Source organism: Vipera berus (genome assembly GCF_964194415.1).
Source record: "Vipera berus genome assembly, chromosome: 1".
Classification (NCBI taxonomy): Eukaryota; Metazoa; Chordata; class Lepidosauria; order Squamata; family Viperidae; genus Vipera; species Vipera berus.
In genome coordinates this window covers 69,730,911-69,746,450 of record NC_138202.1, presented here as the reverse complement: position 1 = coordinate 69,746,450, position 15,540 = coordinate 69,730,911, and the positions used below count along the sequence as shown (strand labels likewise).

Sequence of the window (15,540 nt, the reverse complement as noted above, 5' to 3'; positions counted from 1 at the left end):
ACACCTTTATACATCATATTAAATAAAAGAAATTTAATAAATAAATCAATAAAACATATTTTTCTTAGTGATTTCTGTATTTAGTTGATCAGATAGAATAGTTTTAATCTGTTAATGAACTAAACTTAATTAAAATTTTACATGTAGTTTTATATTAATTTTTATATTAATTTTATTTTAATGCTATTGTTTCTTCTAAAAAAAATTCAGAGGTATTACATGTTCTTGAAAGTAATAGGCGGCATTTTAGAAAAGATATTCTTTCTATGGTATTAAAGCTGTTTCTAGACTTATACTTTTTGCAATTGGTGCCGGTTATTTAACAATCAAGAAAAATCAATCTTTTGCATTTGATTATGAAATAGGAAACTATATTTCCAATGTATAATTGGCTAAGATTTATTTTAAATGGATGATAATCTTATTTTAGTACATTTTTCTACTGGTCTAACTACTTTGCATAACTGATGGGGAAGCTTTGTAACTTTGTAAGCTTTGCAGCTTTGTAACTGATGGGGAACATGAACATTCTGGATGTTAGTATCTTGATTGTAACAATGCTATTGGGGAGCTTTTTCTGAAAATTATTTTAGAATTTCTATTTTTTTGCCTAATTTACTTCTCAGCCATAATAAAAAATATAAGTTTATATAATATAGCAGTAGAGTTTAAATACTTTTAGTAATTAGATAATATTCAAAATTGACATTAGGTAACACAGAAACTCTGTAATTTTTAAATAATGCACTAGATTGAATAGTCTTATTATTGTTACAGATAACAGATAGTCTTATTATTGTTACAGATAAAGAAGATTGGAGGTGGAGGATTTGGAGAAATTTACGATGCGATGGACATACTTACTCGAGAGAACGTTGCACTGAAGGTCGAGTCAGCACAGCAGCCAAAGCAAGTTCTGAAAATGGAAGTAGCTGTGTTGAAAAAACTGCAGGGTAAAGTGAATAAAGATCCTTATACTGTGGTTGCTAAGCCTCTGACACACGTTGCTAATGTATAGCAATTGTCCTACCATTCTGAAAGTTCTGAGAGTCAGAACGATGGGACAATCTTGAAAAATCAGGGAAAAGCTCTGGGAATGAATAAGATATTCATTGATCAGGTTGGCAGCCAAATTTAAGAAATAGCTTGTCTGAATGCACTTTTGTGTGCATCAGAAAGTTTATTGAGTTCAGTAACGCTTAATTAATTACAGATCAGTATGTTAAGGATTGGAACTTTAATCACATGTTGAGATTAAAATAGGAAACTTAAATGTACATTGACCTTAATAATAAATGGTATGGTTTATATCAGGACTCTTCATACTTGGCTTTTTTATGACTTGTGGACTTCAACTCCCAGAATTCCTCAGCCAGCATGCCTGGCTGAGGAATTCTGGGAGTTGAAGTCCACAAGTCATAAAAGGGCCAAGTTTGAAGACCCCTGGTTTATATGTATGACTTGAACAATGAAATTTGATAGCATTCATATTTTAATAGTCTTTATATTTAGGGATTGTGAATGCAGAGTGTGCTTATTTTGAGTTTTGCAGGTAACTATAGGAAACTAGGTGTTGTTTAAAATCTTGGAAAAACAAGTGCATTCTTACTCTTGTGCCCAATCTTCCCTTCAGCTGCTCTTTCCCCCGGTTATCCCCTTGTGCTTTAATCATCATAGGCTCCACTTTATGTCACACTTCCATAAAATATGAAAACACAGTGGGAACACAGGGAACCCCTTATCCTTGGCTCTTCTATCTACTTTTAATATACAAATAGTTTTAGCAGTTGGCAGCACCTGGCTGGCCTTGCCAGAACCCAGAAACTGGGTCAAACCTTGTTAATTCTTGGATGGAAAACCTGCATGAAATAGTATAGCTGTAGGTTTGATGGGAGGTGAAAGAAGCCAAATGTCAAACCAAACAACACAGACCTGTCCATGAAGAGTTAAGTTTGACAGATGTTTTACCTTTATATTGTAAATACTTTATATTTTATTTTGTTTATAGCCTGCTATCTACATTTATGTGAGTGAGAAAGAGACACGTTGGCTTTAATGTTGGGTTTGAACATTTGATAACTTGATGTCTTCTGCATACTTTAAGACTTTACGTAAAAAAAATGCTAGTACAGATCTTGAGTACATCCCATCATTTGCTTTCTTATTATGGGAAAAATATTTTTTTTAATCTTCCATAAATTGATCTGGTCTCTGTGGTTGTTCATTTTAGGCTTTTTGTAAGAGAGAGCACTTGAAAGCTTTTAGGCCTTTAAATTGTGCCAGATTGCTTCTATCATAGAACTGATGACTTCGGTGTGTTGGATATTCCATTCCAAATTCTTAAAACTGGATGGAGGAAGATGGTAGGGATGAACTCTTAACTCTCCAGCTTCTTTTCCAGCTGTCCATCTTTTATGATACAAACATCTGTAAAAGAGAACTTGCAATGTGCTTAGCAATTGGGGAGCCTGACCAGCGGGCATGGTCACAAAAATAAGTTTGGCAAGTGAGAGTTTACAGGTACCTGTCTATTACTGCATTGAAGAACATACGGTATCTCAATAAAACAACTATTCAAAGAAATGGAAAAAGAATTCAGAGGCCAGAATTATTCTTTCTCAGCAAGACTTGGACTTGTAGGAACAAGTTTTGATGCTGTCCATCAGTTTAATGGGCATGAAAGGATAGAATTTTTTGAATTTTCTTATTGGCTGGACTCACTGTCTTGTTCTTCAGCTGCTTCTTACTTATTTGTTTTCTTGTTTTGCTTTTGAATTATTATATTTTATCTTTTGGTTACATCGTGAGTTGCCCAGTTTGGAGTTGAGTGGCACCTAAATGAAATAAATTTAAATTAAATTAAATATTACTGGTATATTATCTACTTTGTAGTACATTTCGCTCAACATTTGCATATTTTTCTTATGTAATATCTTATTATCCATTCATGACACTTTTGTTTGCATCTGCTAGATATAGAATTTTACAAGTTATATCTAAATATCAAGCAACTTGATATGAACTTCAAATTCTTCCTTTAGTTTTCAATTAACCTTCTTGATTTAATTGCTTCAAAATTTAAACTATATGTGTTCCCTTACCCAGCATATTTAGCTCTGATCTTCATTCTAATTCTGTCTTTGATTCACTTTAACTCTTTTTAGGATATCTTGCTAGTTTTCATCTACAGGCATTTAAAGCCACAGGATTAGATTTTGATATAGTTGTAATTCCCTTACTGTTTCAGAAAATTAATATACTGTTATTATTTGTCTATTGTTCATATAGAAAGTGGAGTATTTTGCAGTGTTATGGATAAAAAACAATACTGCTTCCAAACCAGTTTTAGTTCATTCAGTGGAATAAACTAAGTTCATATTCTTCATTGTTGTGTTTATTTGTGCATATTTCAAAATCATTCAACATAAAAGGTAGTTTTTATCATTCTTATATCAGTTTTTTGAGAATGTTTCTGGAATTTAAGAGTGAGAAGTTTTGCTCAGGATATGTTCTCATTTGCAATCATTGGTGTTTGTAAGTTCTTACAAGAAGTGTCTGCAGACACCTTGACAAGAGAAGTTGTTTGTTAATCCCTGCAGCCAGTTGTTATTAGGCAGCATAGTTAGTGGCTGGTACAACTCTGTCTTTTCCAATCACTTTGTGACTCTCTCAGAGGTGCGTTTTCACAAGGCAACTGGACTTTGTTGTTGTTTTTTCAAAGAAGTTTCACTTCTCATCCAAGAAGTTTCTTCAGCTCTGACTGGATGGTGGGGAATGGAAAGATTTATACTTATACTCCTTGCAGACAGCTGGACATTTGCATTCTTTTAGAGAGTCGTTGAGGGCACCTGGAGGCTCATCTGTGTTGTCAGGGTCACCTGAGTAATGTAAGTGGGTGTGCAGCCTTCTTGGAACTGCTGAAAAGACTGTGTTGTAGACTGAAGATAGATGATGTCATATCCCTCCCCCTCTGTTGAGACAGGGCTATTCAGTTTTGACATAGATGGCCTCTTTGACTCTTCTTTCAAACCAGCGGTCCTCTGTGTCCAAAATGTGGACTTTGCTGTCTTCGAAAGAGTGGCCTTCATCTTTTAAATGCAGATAAACTGCTGAATCTTGTCCTGATGGGTTTGTTCTCCTATGTTGCACCATGTATTTAGGAAGTGGTTGTTTTGTTTCCTCAATGTACAGATCTGCACATGGCTCACTGGATTGTACTGCATATACCACGTTGCTCAGTTTGTGTCTGTGTGTTTTATCCTTGGGATGGACAAGCTTCTGCCTTGGTGTATTCGTGGGTTTGAAGTGTGCACGTATATTGTGTTGGCCGAAGATCCTCCTGAGCTTTTCCGACATTCCTGCAACGCATGGAATGACAACATTGCTTCGTTTATTGTTTTCTTCTTTGTCTATTATGGAGGAGCTCCTTCTTGGTCTTTTTGGGGACTTGATGAGGTCCACTTGGGATAGCCACACGTTCTGAGGGCTTCCTTGATGTGATTTAGTTCTTTTTCTTTCCCATCTTTGTTGGTAAGCAGACCTTCAGCTTGGTGGTGTAGGGTTCTGATAACTCCCATTTTGTACTTTGGTGGGTGGTTAGAATCAAAATGTAAATATTGATCCGTGGGGGGGTGTGTTTCTGTAAACTTCAGTGTTAAGGCTCTTTAATGCGTACTGCACAGTCCAGGAAGGCTAGACTATTTTCCTTAACATCTTCCCATGAGAATTTGATGTATCTGTCCACAGAGTTGATGTGTTTGGCTTCCAATTCCTGTGTTTTGATCTTGACCCAAGTATCGTCCACATACTTACACTAGTGGGTGGGTGAGATGTCTGTGAAGGAGTTTACGGCTTTGGTTTCTACCTCTTTCAGATAGAAATTGGCCACAATGGGGGACACAAGTGAACCCAGGGCGCAGCCTTATTTCTGTCTGTAGAAATCTTCATTATATTTAAAATAGGTAGTGGTCAGGCAGAGGTCCAGCATGGCACATATGTAGTCTGGGCTAAGGTGTTGTCTTGTGGCACTCATTTCTTCACTACCGTGACAGCTTCAGTTGTTGGAATGCAGGTTAAGAGGGAAGTCACATCATAGGAGGTGAAAAAGCATCTTTGGGATGCTTAGTCCTGGATGACTAAGAATCTCCCTAGACCCGTGGTGGTGAACCTATGGCACGTGTGCCACAGGTGGCACGCAGAGCCCTGTCTGTGGGCACGCACGCCATTGCCCCAGTCCTAGGCCTTCAGCTGGGTTTTATAAAACCTTTTCACTTTAGGCCTCCGCCACCGTGTGCAAAAAAAAAAAAGGTTCAATCAATCAATTTCAACTTCTTGCAGGAAAAAAAGGATCTTGCAAAGTTAGAATTAATTTTTTGAACTATTTAGTCCCACCCAGTCTGCCGTTACCACCGCAGCCACGCCCACCCAGTGGGCCATGCCCACCTGACACCTGACGATACATAAATGGGTTTTGGGTTGCAGTTTGGGCACTCAGTCCCTAAAAGGTTCGCCATCACTGCCCTAGACACTTTGTAACTCTTTTTCTAAGCAAAGAGCATGGGCAGTTGCCCCACTTTTGACTTCTGGAGGAGTGCACATTAAGATTTAGAAAAGCTTGTTCTGTTTAACGTACATCTTCACTCAACACCTATTGCATTTAGATATTCTCATGTCATATTGAAAATGACATGACCTATCCAACCAAGTTAAGTATGTCAGATGAACATGGTAATTACACATTTCTCTTAAAGCTAGTTTTAAACCAGTCTGGTAATATTTTTCCTGTTCTCATACGTTTTGAATAGAACTGTTGAGGAGAGGAAGGTTTGTATTAGTATGGGAAAATAAATATTCCCAGAAAAATTGGACAATATAAACTGATGGCTAAATAGTTTCTTGATTCAAGAGAAGAGACATTATTTATATCTCTATACTCTACTGACGGTCCATAATATAGATAAGACAAGACATTCCCCTAAATCATAGCCATTACCAAAATACAGGCTTTTTCTGGCTCATCTGGTTCTTCCCCTGCAGGCTATTGCTTTGGAAGGGAAGGTAGGCGGACATGTAGCAAAAAAGACATAGGAGGAAAAAATTGAAAGTCACAGCAGAAAAAGTCCTTCTTCCCTTTTGACCTCTATCCATTATTCTATCTGTGTTTACCGTAATTTTTGCCTTCCCTGCCCTGTTTTGTAAGTAAAAGCTATTATATCTGTTGTTGAGCAACAACTGAGGAGTAATTAGTGTATCTGGGCGTGAAGGAGGAGTAGCCTGGTCGAACAGTGTCTTCTGGCTCTCCCCATTAGTGTCCACAAACTGTTTGATCTAGTTTCACTTAACTATATCAAGCTAATTTCACTCATTTCCTTTAGGTCAGGGGTCCCCACTACCCAGGCTGTGGCCCACTACCAGGCTGTGGCCTATTACTGGGTCGTGTCCTATTTCCGGGCCACACAAGTTGCGGGTTGGTGCATATTGACACAGCTCAACTCACACGAGCAGCAGGCTGGCACATATACATATATGCAACTCGAATCGCATGACTGGCAGGCCAGTGCATATGTATGCATGCAACTTAATTCGCGTGAGCGGCAGGCTGGCGCATATGTGCTTGAGCAACTCAACTCACTGAGCAGCAAGCTGGTGCATATGTGCATGAGGAATGCAACTCGCATGAGCGGCAGACTGGCTCACACGCACACATGTGCAGCTTGACTTGTGTGAGTGGCAGACTGGCGTGCATGCACATAGGCAGCTCAACTTGCAGTCATGCTGTGTGTCCATCTGCATGCATGCTCATGTGGCCCGATTCCCCTATTCCACTCCCCCCAGCCAGTCCGCCAAGCCGCAAAAATTGGGGACCGTTGCTTTAGGTAGTCATGCAAAATTCAGTGTTAACTTGCATTTTTTGCAAATCTGCTGCATTTTAATAATGTGATTTTCACATACTAAATTTTGGGAGAAATGGGACATGGGATTCAACATAGAAAAGATACCAGCTCTCATGTTCACATTTTGGTTACATTAATAACTGAATATCCTCAAAATAAGGTTTTGGCAGCCCAGTTTTGGCAATATATATTCTCATGCTGTTCAGAAGCTCCACGTAGCCTCTAGCCCGCAGGCTTTATATTACGAAGCATGTAATGAGAAAAGAGTGGAAAATACTTACCTTATGTTTTATAGTTAAGTTATACCTAGAATATTTAAAGCAGGTGTGTGGATTATGTCCATTCCAATATCTATAACTATTACATTGTACCTCTCAAGGACTATAAAAAGATATATAAAATGATAAGATGAGGCAGGGAAGAGTCAGAGGAAATGTTAGCCAATTATGTCAAAACTGGAATAATATACAGAATTCTCTGAAGGGATCAGGACAGTGGTGGGATTCAAATATGTGAACAACCAGTTCTCTGTGTGGATGCCGCTTCTGGAAGTCCATTCTGGGCCTGGGCAACAAAAATTAGCTACCAGTTCTGCCGAAGTGGTGCGGACTGGCTGAATCCCACCACTGGATCAGGAGGATTATTATAGGTGTTAAAACTACTTAATACAGCTGCACTACATTGTAGGGGACATGAAAGGAGTCCCCCAGGGCATCCCCCAGACAACAGTGATGTCACCAGCTAATACTTTCTACTTGGAAGTGCCTTAAACGGTGCCTCCGACACGAACAGAATAGGATTAAATTGTAGCATTTTGTAATTAGAAATATATGTGTAATTTTTTTATTTTTTTATTTATTTTCACATATCCATTCTACCACAATCCAAAGATATTGCTGGCTATTGTAAACTGTCCTGAATATTCAGATACTGAAAGGCATGTAAGCAAATCAAATAGATCAGCCTCTAGAAGTTTCCTTTGCTTGAAAGACTGCTCTATCCAAGATCATTTTAAAGTTAAAGAACCATGATTGTTAGGTTTGAAATTGACCATCAGTTCAACATCCAGTTTTGCTCGCCACAATGTAAAAAAGATGTTGAGACTCTAGAAAGAGTACAGAGAAAAACAACAAAGATGATTAGGGGACTGGAGGCTAAAACATAAAAGGAACGGTTGCTGGAATTGGGTATGTGTAGTTTAATGAAGAGAAGGACTACGGGTGACATGGTAGCAGTGTTCCAATATCTCAGGGGCTGCCACAAAGAAGAGGGAGTCAAGCTATTCTCCAAAGCACCTGAAAGCAGGACAAAAAGCAACAGATGCGGCTCTTTCAGCCATCTCCTGCGGCTTCCAGTCCTCTGCCATGTGCAGTACAAAAAAAAAAGTGGGACTAAAAAAGTTCAACCTATCAATTCAAAAATGCAGGGTAGGTGCATATCTCGCCTTGGCTCCACTCTTCAGTCAAACCCTGTTCTGTGTATGCGCGCATGTATGCGCATGTGCACACATTTTTTGTGGCTCCCAGTTTTTCCTTTTGTGAGGGAACCGGTTCCAAGTGGCTCTTTCACTGTTTCAGGTTGCTGACCCCTGGGCTAGAAAAATGGAGTAGAGAGTAGGAATGGAAGTTGTATTACTATTAATGTCAAATATGTGGACCCAGACAACACGTTGTTTATTAAGCACTAAAGATTGTAACTATAAAAACTTAATAAAGTATCTATAAAAAAAATATCACTTTTTTCAGTGCCGTTGTAACTTTGAATGATCACTAAGCAAACTGTTGTAAATCAAGGACTACCTGTATTTTATTATCCTGAAGATTAGTATTAGGAAGAAAATGTCTCTGTATACATAGAAATCATTACATTACTTATGACTGGTTGCCAAGTGTCCTGTGATCATATGAGAAAGTCAGTGTGGAAGCCGGCAGGGAATGTTACAAGCTTCTTCTGCCTGGTGCAGGTTTTTCCTTTCTCTCCGTGCACATTCAAAATCTAACCAGGATGATAGGTTCATTAATTGCGACATAATTAGATTATAGGTGTGGTTTGTGCTGTGTACAGTACCCTTGAAAAATATTAAAAATCTAAATTGGTCCAAAAGCGGTATCCTAATTATTAGGGTTAAGGAACATGTGATATCCTAATGTAGAGTAGGTATACTGGTTTCCTGTTTAAAATTCTAGTAATCTTTAAACTTCTTAATATTTTAAGATCAGGATTAAAGTCTTCTGCTTTCTTCAATACCATCTCTGCTAGCCTGTTGACATCATCTTTGGAATCCTTTCTGTATGACTCAATAACCCTTGAAATCTGTTGGCCTATGGTTAGAAAGAGGGTCTTTTCAGGGCCTGCATCAAACCTCTGAAACCTCTTGGTAAAGACTTTCATTTTAGGGAGGCCTTTAGTGTGTAATCTCATCTGGTATTTTTTTTAAAAAAAAAAATATTATCTCAAGACTTAAATATTTTTTGAACAATGCTGATGTTTTAATAGTTATTAAATAGAAACTGTCTAGATCTCTAGGGGGGATAAACAAGATGAAAATATTTTAAGTAAGAACAAGAACAAGAACAAGAACAAGCTGCTTAATGGAGAAGCCCAAATAATAGTACAAAAATCATTTGAAGAGCAACAATGAATAAATTATCGTATATATATCTCAGTCTGTTTACCATTGCTGAGAAGGTCTTTTTCCTTAGCAGTTTTTGCATCACTTTTTTGGGTGGGGCACTGAGGAGACCCTGTAAAGAGTAATAGATTTGGGTGGGAACATACAGGGAAAGGTATCTTTTCAGGTAGCCTAAGCCTTAAGGCATTTAAAATGTTGAAGGTTAAGGGGCTTGGCCAGGAGCCAATCAAATGGATAGTGCTTATAAAATACTACTTTTTTTTAGTTTTTCAAACCTATTCAGAAACAATTGCAGTTTTTGAACAATTTGTAAAAGCTATTCTGCATATAATAAATAACACAGTGCCATATTCATAACAGAAAGTTATTTGAACATGGGTATGTTTGAACAGATTGTAATCATGGTGACTTACACTCTAGTCACCTCAAGAATGGGATATTGCAGTGGACACAACTTGGGGCTGTCCTGAAAAACCACTTGAAAGCTTTAGCTGGTCTAGATTGCATCAGCACAGGGAGTAATGGATATGACATGGTATGCCTGTGTGACACCACTTCCTCTGAAAGCTGCAGTGGTTACCAGTTGGCTTCTGGTACAATTCAAGGTCTGGTTACTACCTATAAAGCCCTTCATGGCATATGGCCTGGTTATTTGAGTGCTCCTATTTCTGAGCCAGCAGAATGAATATTTTTCAAGTCCCTTCAATTGAATAATGCCATCTAGTAGAAACCCAGGGGTATATCTTTTATGCCATAGCCCCTGTTCTTTGGAACATGATCCTCTCAGAGATGTGTATGGCTCCCACCCAGATGGCATTCCAAAAGACATTGAATACCTGATTATTTTTCTAGGAGATAGGGCAGTTGGTAAGGTCATATGCTGTTTTGTATGGCTTTCTGAACACATATAATTTATTCTGTTATAATTGTGCCTTTGTGTAGTATAAAGTGCCCAGAGGCTTTGGAAGCTGGGCATTTTTAAAATATATTTAAAAATTTCCTGCAGCTTCCTCAACAATGAATAAAGTGTCACCTTGTAGCCACACATAGAAATAAAATATATAGATTTAGAGAGCTTTCTCAGAAAGAGATTAATCTTAGGTCTAATAATTTATCCTGAAGATCTGAAGTTTCTTGAACTAGTAAGAAATGACATTAAAGACTGAGGCAAAAGGTAGAAATGAAAACTGGGTAGAGGTATTTTCTGCAAGCAAGAGATTATCCTGATTTAAAGTTATCCTTATCCATAACCCATAACCTTATCCATAACCCATAACCCAAACCATTCAAGTCAAATCTTTCTTTTGCTCTTTCTTTTGCTCTTTCTCCCTCTCCAAAATAATAATAAAAATCTTTCTGGAAGATTGGTCAAGAACAAATACACTATTATGTTTCTCTGGATTTAAGCTGGTGAAAAAAAATGAACAAATTTAAAATGTTTTCTTCTCAGGGAAAGATCATATTTGTCGATTCGTAGGCTGTGGAAGGAATGACAGATTTAATTATGTGGTCATGCAATTGCAGGTGAGTTTTTTTATTTCTATGTCAATTGTTAATGAGGCTCTATGGTTTGTCTTCCTGCACACAGAAAAAAAATGTTTTTTTCTATTTAAGTGGGAAAACTGCAAATGAAATCCAGATGTATATGTCTGATTTTCTGTAAGATTATCCAGTTTAAATAAGTTTGGATTCTTCACTGATGTTCAGCTTTATTGCTGAAAATATCTATTTGTGAACAAATTATATATTGTTATGCATTTCCATTACATTTTTAGCCTCATGAGTTTTATTAATGTACTGTATAAAAAGGCTAAGGAAGTACTTCGGCTAATTGTGGAATTATATATACTCTTCAGAAGTCAAGAAGCTTTAATCAATTAGACTGAAATCTACAGGTTTGAATAGCTTAAAAAGAAGTACTTAGAAGAATCTGATTATTCTTTCATTTGTTTAGTTTGTTCTTAAAGTTATACAAATTTATTTCAGCCCTCTAGGATATAATGTTTTTTTTAAAAAAGAAAGTTGGAAGTGACCTAAATAGCTTCATACTTATTTTTCAGAAGAAATATTTTTTAAATCAAAAATAGAGAAAAGGTTGCCTTTGGTTTAATTTGATTGCTAATTCTATATCACTATATGCTAATCTTCCCAAGTCCTCCTGGGCTACCTCATTGTGGTGGAGGTTGTTCCTGGGAGGGATGAACGAAAAACACCAAGAGAGTATGCCAAGTGTATATATTCTCAGCAGGGTCACCCATGGTGTGACAATCATCCCAGATGTCCAGGAAAAGCAAGCAGGAGCGATATAGAGAGATGCTATAGATAAATGGTCACTTTGGTGACAATGGGAAAAACATCAACTCACACTGTTACAGTTTTATATTTTTTTTATGGTTCAGTTCATCCTTTTCCTGAGTTGCTGAGAATTGTATTTTAGGATGGGTAGCCATACAAATCTTTTAAATAAATAAATACTGTGCAGGGGAAGGCAGTGGTAAACCACTCCTGTATTTTTATTAAGGAAACCACATGGATTGAAAATATCAAATGATTGGTGATATAGTACTAGATAATGAGATCCTTGCAATTGTTGACTGGAATACCCAAATTGGAAATATTAAGAAGAAGAAGAATGTAGTTGTTGTAAACAAATCAATCCAGAGTCCTCACTTGGAGAGGCTCTGTTGAAGGAGGCACTATTGGAAGACCTAAAAGAGTATATTAGGAACAAATCGCCATAGGAAAAAAAATCTATCCATATGGTCCTTAAGATTTGATGGCATGTAATCAGATCACATCCTAACCTCTATCACTTAATTGTCCCATTGTTCTAAAACAGGGATAGAGATTCTTTCTGGGCTTTGGAATTTTGGGAATATGCCATGGCTGTTTTTATAAGATGGCTACCATGGGTGATCCTTAAAAAGCAATGCCTGCCATGGTACATATAGGCAGTCACAAGATGTATATTTATTTATAATTAAACTAGTGAGGTACAATTCCTTTAGATTCTATTTACCATTCCTGTTTGTTCTTGCCTCTTTTTTAAGCAATTTTCCTCTTGCAGGGACTAAGCCAAACCAAAATACCAAATTACAGCCACTTTTATTAGTCTATATGTTTAAAGGGATTTTGATTTATAGTGATGTTGCTTTGTTATTATTATTACTATTAGTTGTAGCTGAGGAGGGGAACCAACAGATTCCTTTAGCCAGTGCTTATGGTCTTAACGTGTATTTTTTTAAAATTAGTAGTAAAATTCACTGGGAATGTCTTCTTTTTGACACTACATCTTAAAAAAAATTAACCTGTAGCAGCTGATTAATTAAATAAAATAAAATAGAACCTATGAAACGTTCAATTAAAATGAGATTCTGTAACGTATGGGTAGAGAAGAGGTAAGGTTGTTTGTTCACTGACACCAAAAAAGGAACCCTTTTGTACTAAGTAAACTTCCCTGGAGAAGGCATCTATGCTTGATTGCAAAAGTTTAGGCACTCCTAGTCAAGTGTAAGTGAATAGCAGTTGACTTAAGTTATTCATGGTGCAGTTAAAGACAACGTCTTTCTCTAAACTTGAATGCATACTTACACAGTCAGTGAAGAAATTAAGGCTGAAAAGACATTGGAAGATTTTAGCAAGGTAAACATCTTAAACACAAGTTCAGATCAACGATGAAGCATTTACCAGGGAAGAAAGTAAATGATAGAATGATTTTTACAATTCCCAGACTGAAATATTATTAAAAATCTGTGGAGAGATCTCAAACGTAATAAATACAAGATGTTCTAAGAACATTTCTGAGCTAGAAGAGTTCTTATAAAGTGAACAAAATCCAAAGCCAAAAATATAGAGGAAACATTTGGAAGTTGCTATTTCTGCCAAAGATGGTGTTACAAAGCACTGACTTGAATGGGTATTCAAACCTTTCATATTTTTGTTATATTATTTTGAATCTGCAAATCTCAGGTTTCTTTTTACTCATTAGTTGTTTAAGAGAAAGGCATTGCAGGCAGAACGGAAAGAGGACTTCTCAAGTTTCAGAAAGACTTTAAAATAGTATAACAATGAAGAACAAGCAAAATATATACTTTTTTTCCTAAAATCATTTGATATTTTAAATATTGAAAATGCTATCCTTACATTTGCATTTAGTTTATCTGTGAAATGTTAATTGACCAAAAGAAGATGAGAAAAAAAACCTGGATGTTATTGTTTTCGTTTCTTTCAGGGGCGGAATTTGGCAGATTTGCGTAGAAGCCAAACTCGAGGGACTTTCACAATTAGTACAACATTGCGTCTTGGGAAGCAAATTCTGGAGTCTATTGAGAGCATTCATTTGGTGGGATTTTTACACAGAGATATTAAACCAGTGAGTTTCTCCATATATCAAAACCAAGAATTTGCTTGAAGTTGTAATTGTTTACATAACACAGCAGCTTATTAATCTAGATAAATTTAATCTAAAATCATAAAGATATTTGCACCTATTTTAAAAACTAATATTTGTTTATCAGTTTTATCAATTTTCATTTAACATCTCAACATCTGTAATTATTTTGTCTAATAACTGCTATGAGCTTAAAACATTTTTAATATAAAAATTAAAGATTATTTTCTTATCTACTGAGCATATATTAGCATTTTACTTAAGTGAAGTCAGCAAATTCTGCAGAGGATGTCTCCCTCCCACTTGACTTAGGAATAGGGCTATTATTATTTTTTAGGCTTTTTTTGTCCTTTTCTCTTGATAAATGATAAACAAGCTCATGAACAGCAACTCTCAATTGGCTGGGTCTCCATATAGGTATAAACGTATTCTCTCCCCCAGAGGTACCAACTAACACAGTTCAAGACCCTCCCATTTGCCCCGTGGTCAGCTTCTATGGCAGTGGTGGTGAACCTATGGCACGGGTGCCAGAGGCGGCACTCAGAGCCCTCTTTGTGGGCACACGTGCCATGCCCCGGAGATGGCAGCCATCCCTCTTCAACCAGCCATCCAAGGGCCCATGTGGCCAGATGCATCCTGGCACAGCTGGCTTCCCTCCCCCACTGGTCCCATCCCTCCTGGCCTCACATGCTCTCCTTTTCCCATGCACGACCCACTGCATCCCTCCTCAGCTGTCGGCCAGCTGTCCAGCTCAGAGGTGGCTTGTCTGAACTGCTGGCGGAGGGCTATAGAACCCCAGAGTGCACTGGTCGAGGAGCCAGCAGGCTGTGGCTGCTGACAGACACCGTCGGTCCCCATACGCTCACTGGCCTCTGTGTGTGGGGACCGATGGTGTCAGGCAGCAGCTGCCCCTGCCTCACCTCACCTCACCCTGCAGGACGAGCCTCCTGCCCACCACCCCACCTGCCAGAGACCCCCTGGATCTCCCCCAAATCTGCCCGGCCCCCACAGGCGTCCCTCCCCATGAGCAACATCGAGGTGACCACGCCCACATTGGCCACACCCACCCAGTCAGCCATGACCACCACAGTCAACGCCCACCCAGTGGGCCATGCCCACACGGCACCCAGAAATAAATAAGTGGGTTTTGGGTTGCAGTTTGGGCACTCAGTCTCTAAAAGGTTCACCATCACTGTTCTTTGGTATTCATGTACAACATGATATTTGTAGCCTATGTCAGATTTTGGGGTATACAGATATTCTGTTATTTAAATTATTTGTTCATCTAACCCCTATAGATTGAACTGGGAAGAAAGGACATTTAGATCACAGTGCAGTTCCTTGAGGACCTCGCATTTTCGATCAATGAAAATAAGAACATCTTTCAAATAGTTAGTACCATCTCTGTGCCATTCTGGACACAAAAAGAGACCTTACCTAGCAAAAACAGATAATTCAACAGGCCTCATGACTCTTAGCAGCCTTCAGGCCAGATGATCAGTACCATGGCCAGATTCCATTCCTCTCTATTGATGCCCTAGCTCTAACCCTTTCCTGAATTGCATATCCTTAAGATCTCTGAAAGGCCTAGTTCTGAAGGTGGATAATTTTGTCGTGGCTGTCTC

At 37.9% G+C, this 15,540-nt stretch overlaps 1 protein-coding gene across 1 annotated transcript in view; it reads left to right on the top strand.

The window, feature by feature from the left end:
- Positions 1-15,540, top strand: part of TTBK2 (tau tubulin kinase 2) — a gene marked incomplete at its 3' end in the record, with an annotated part of 72,228 nt that overhangs the window by 21,245 nt on the left and 35,443 nt on the right. The window contains exons 3-5 of the mRNA XM_081314989.1: positions 806-953; positions 10,976-11,049; positions 13,757-13,897. Coding sequence (XP_081171115.1) covers positions 806-953; positions 10,976-11,049; positions 13,757-13,897 — 363 coding nt within the window. The remainder of the gene's footprint in view (positions 1-805; positions 954-10,975; positions 11,050-13,756; positions 13,898-15,540) is intronic.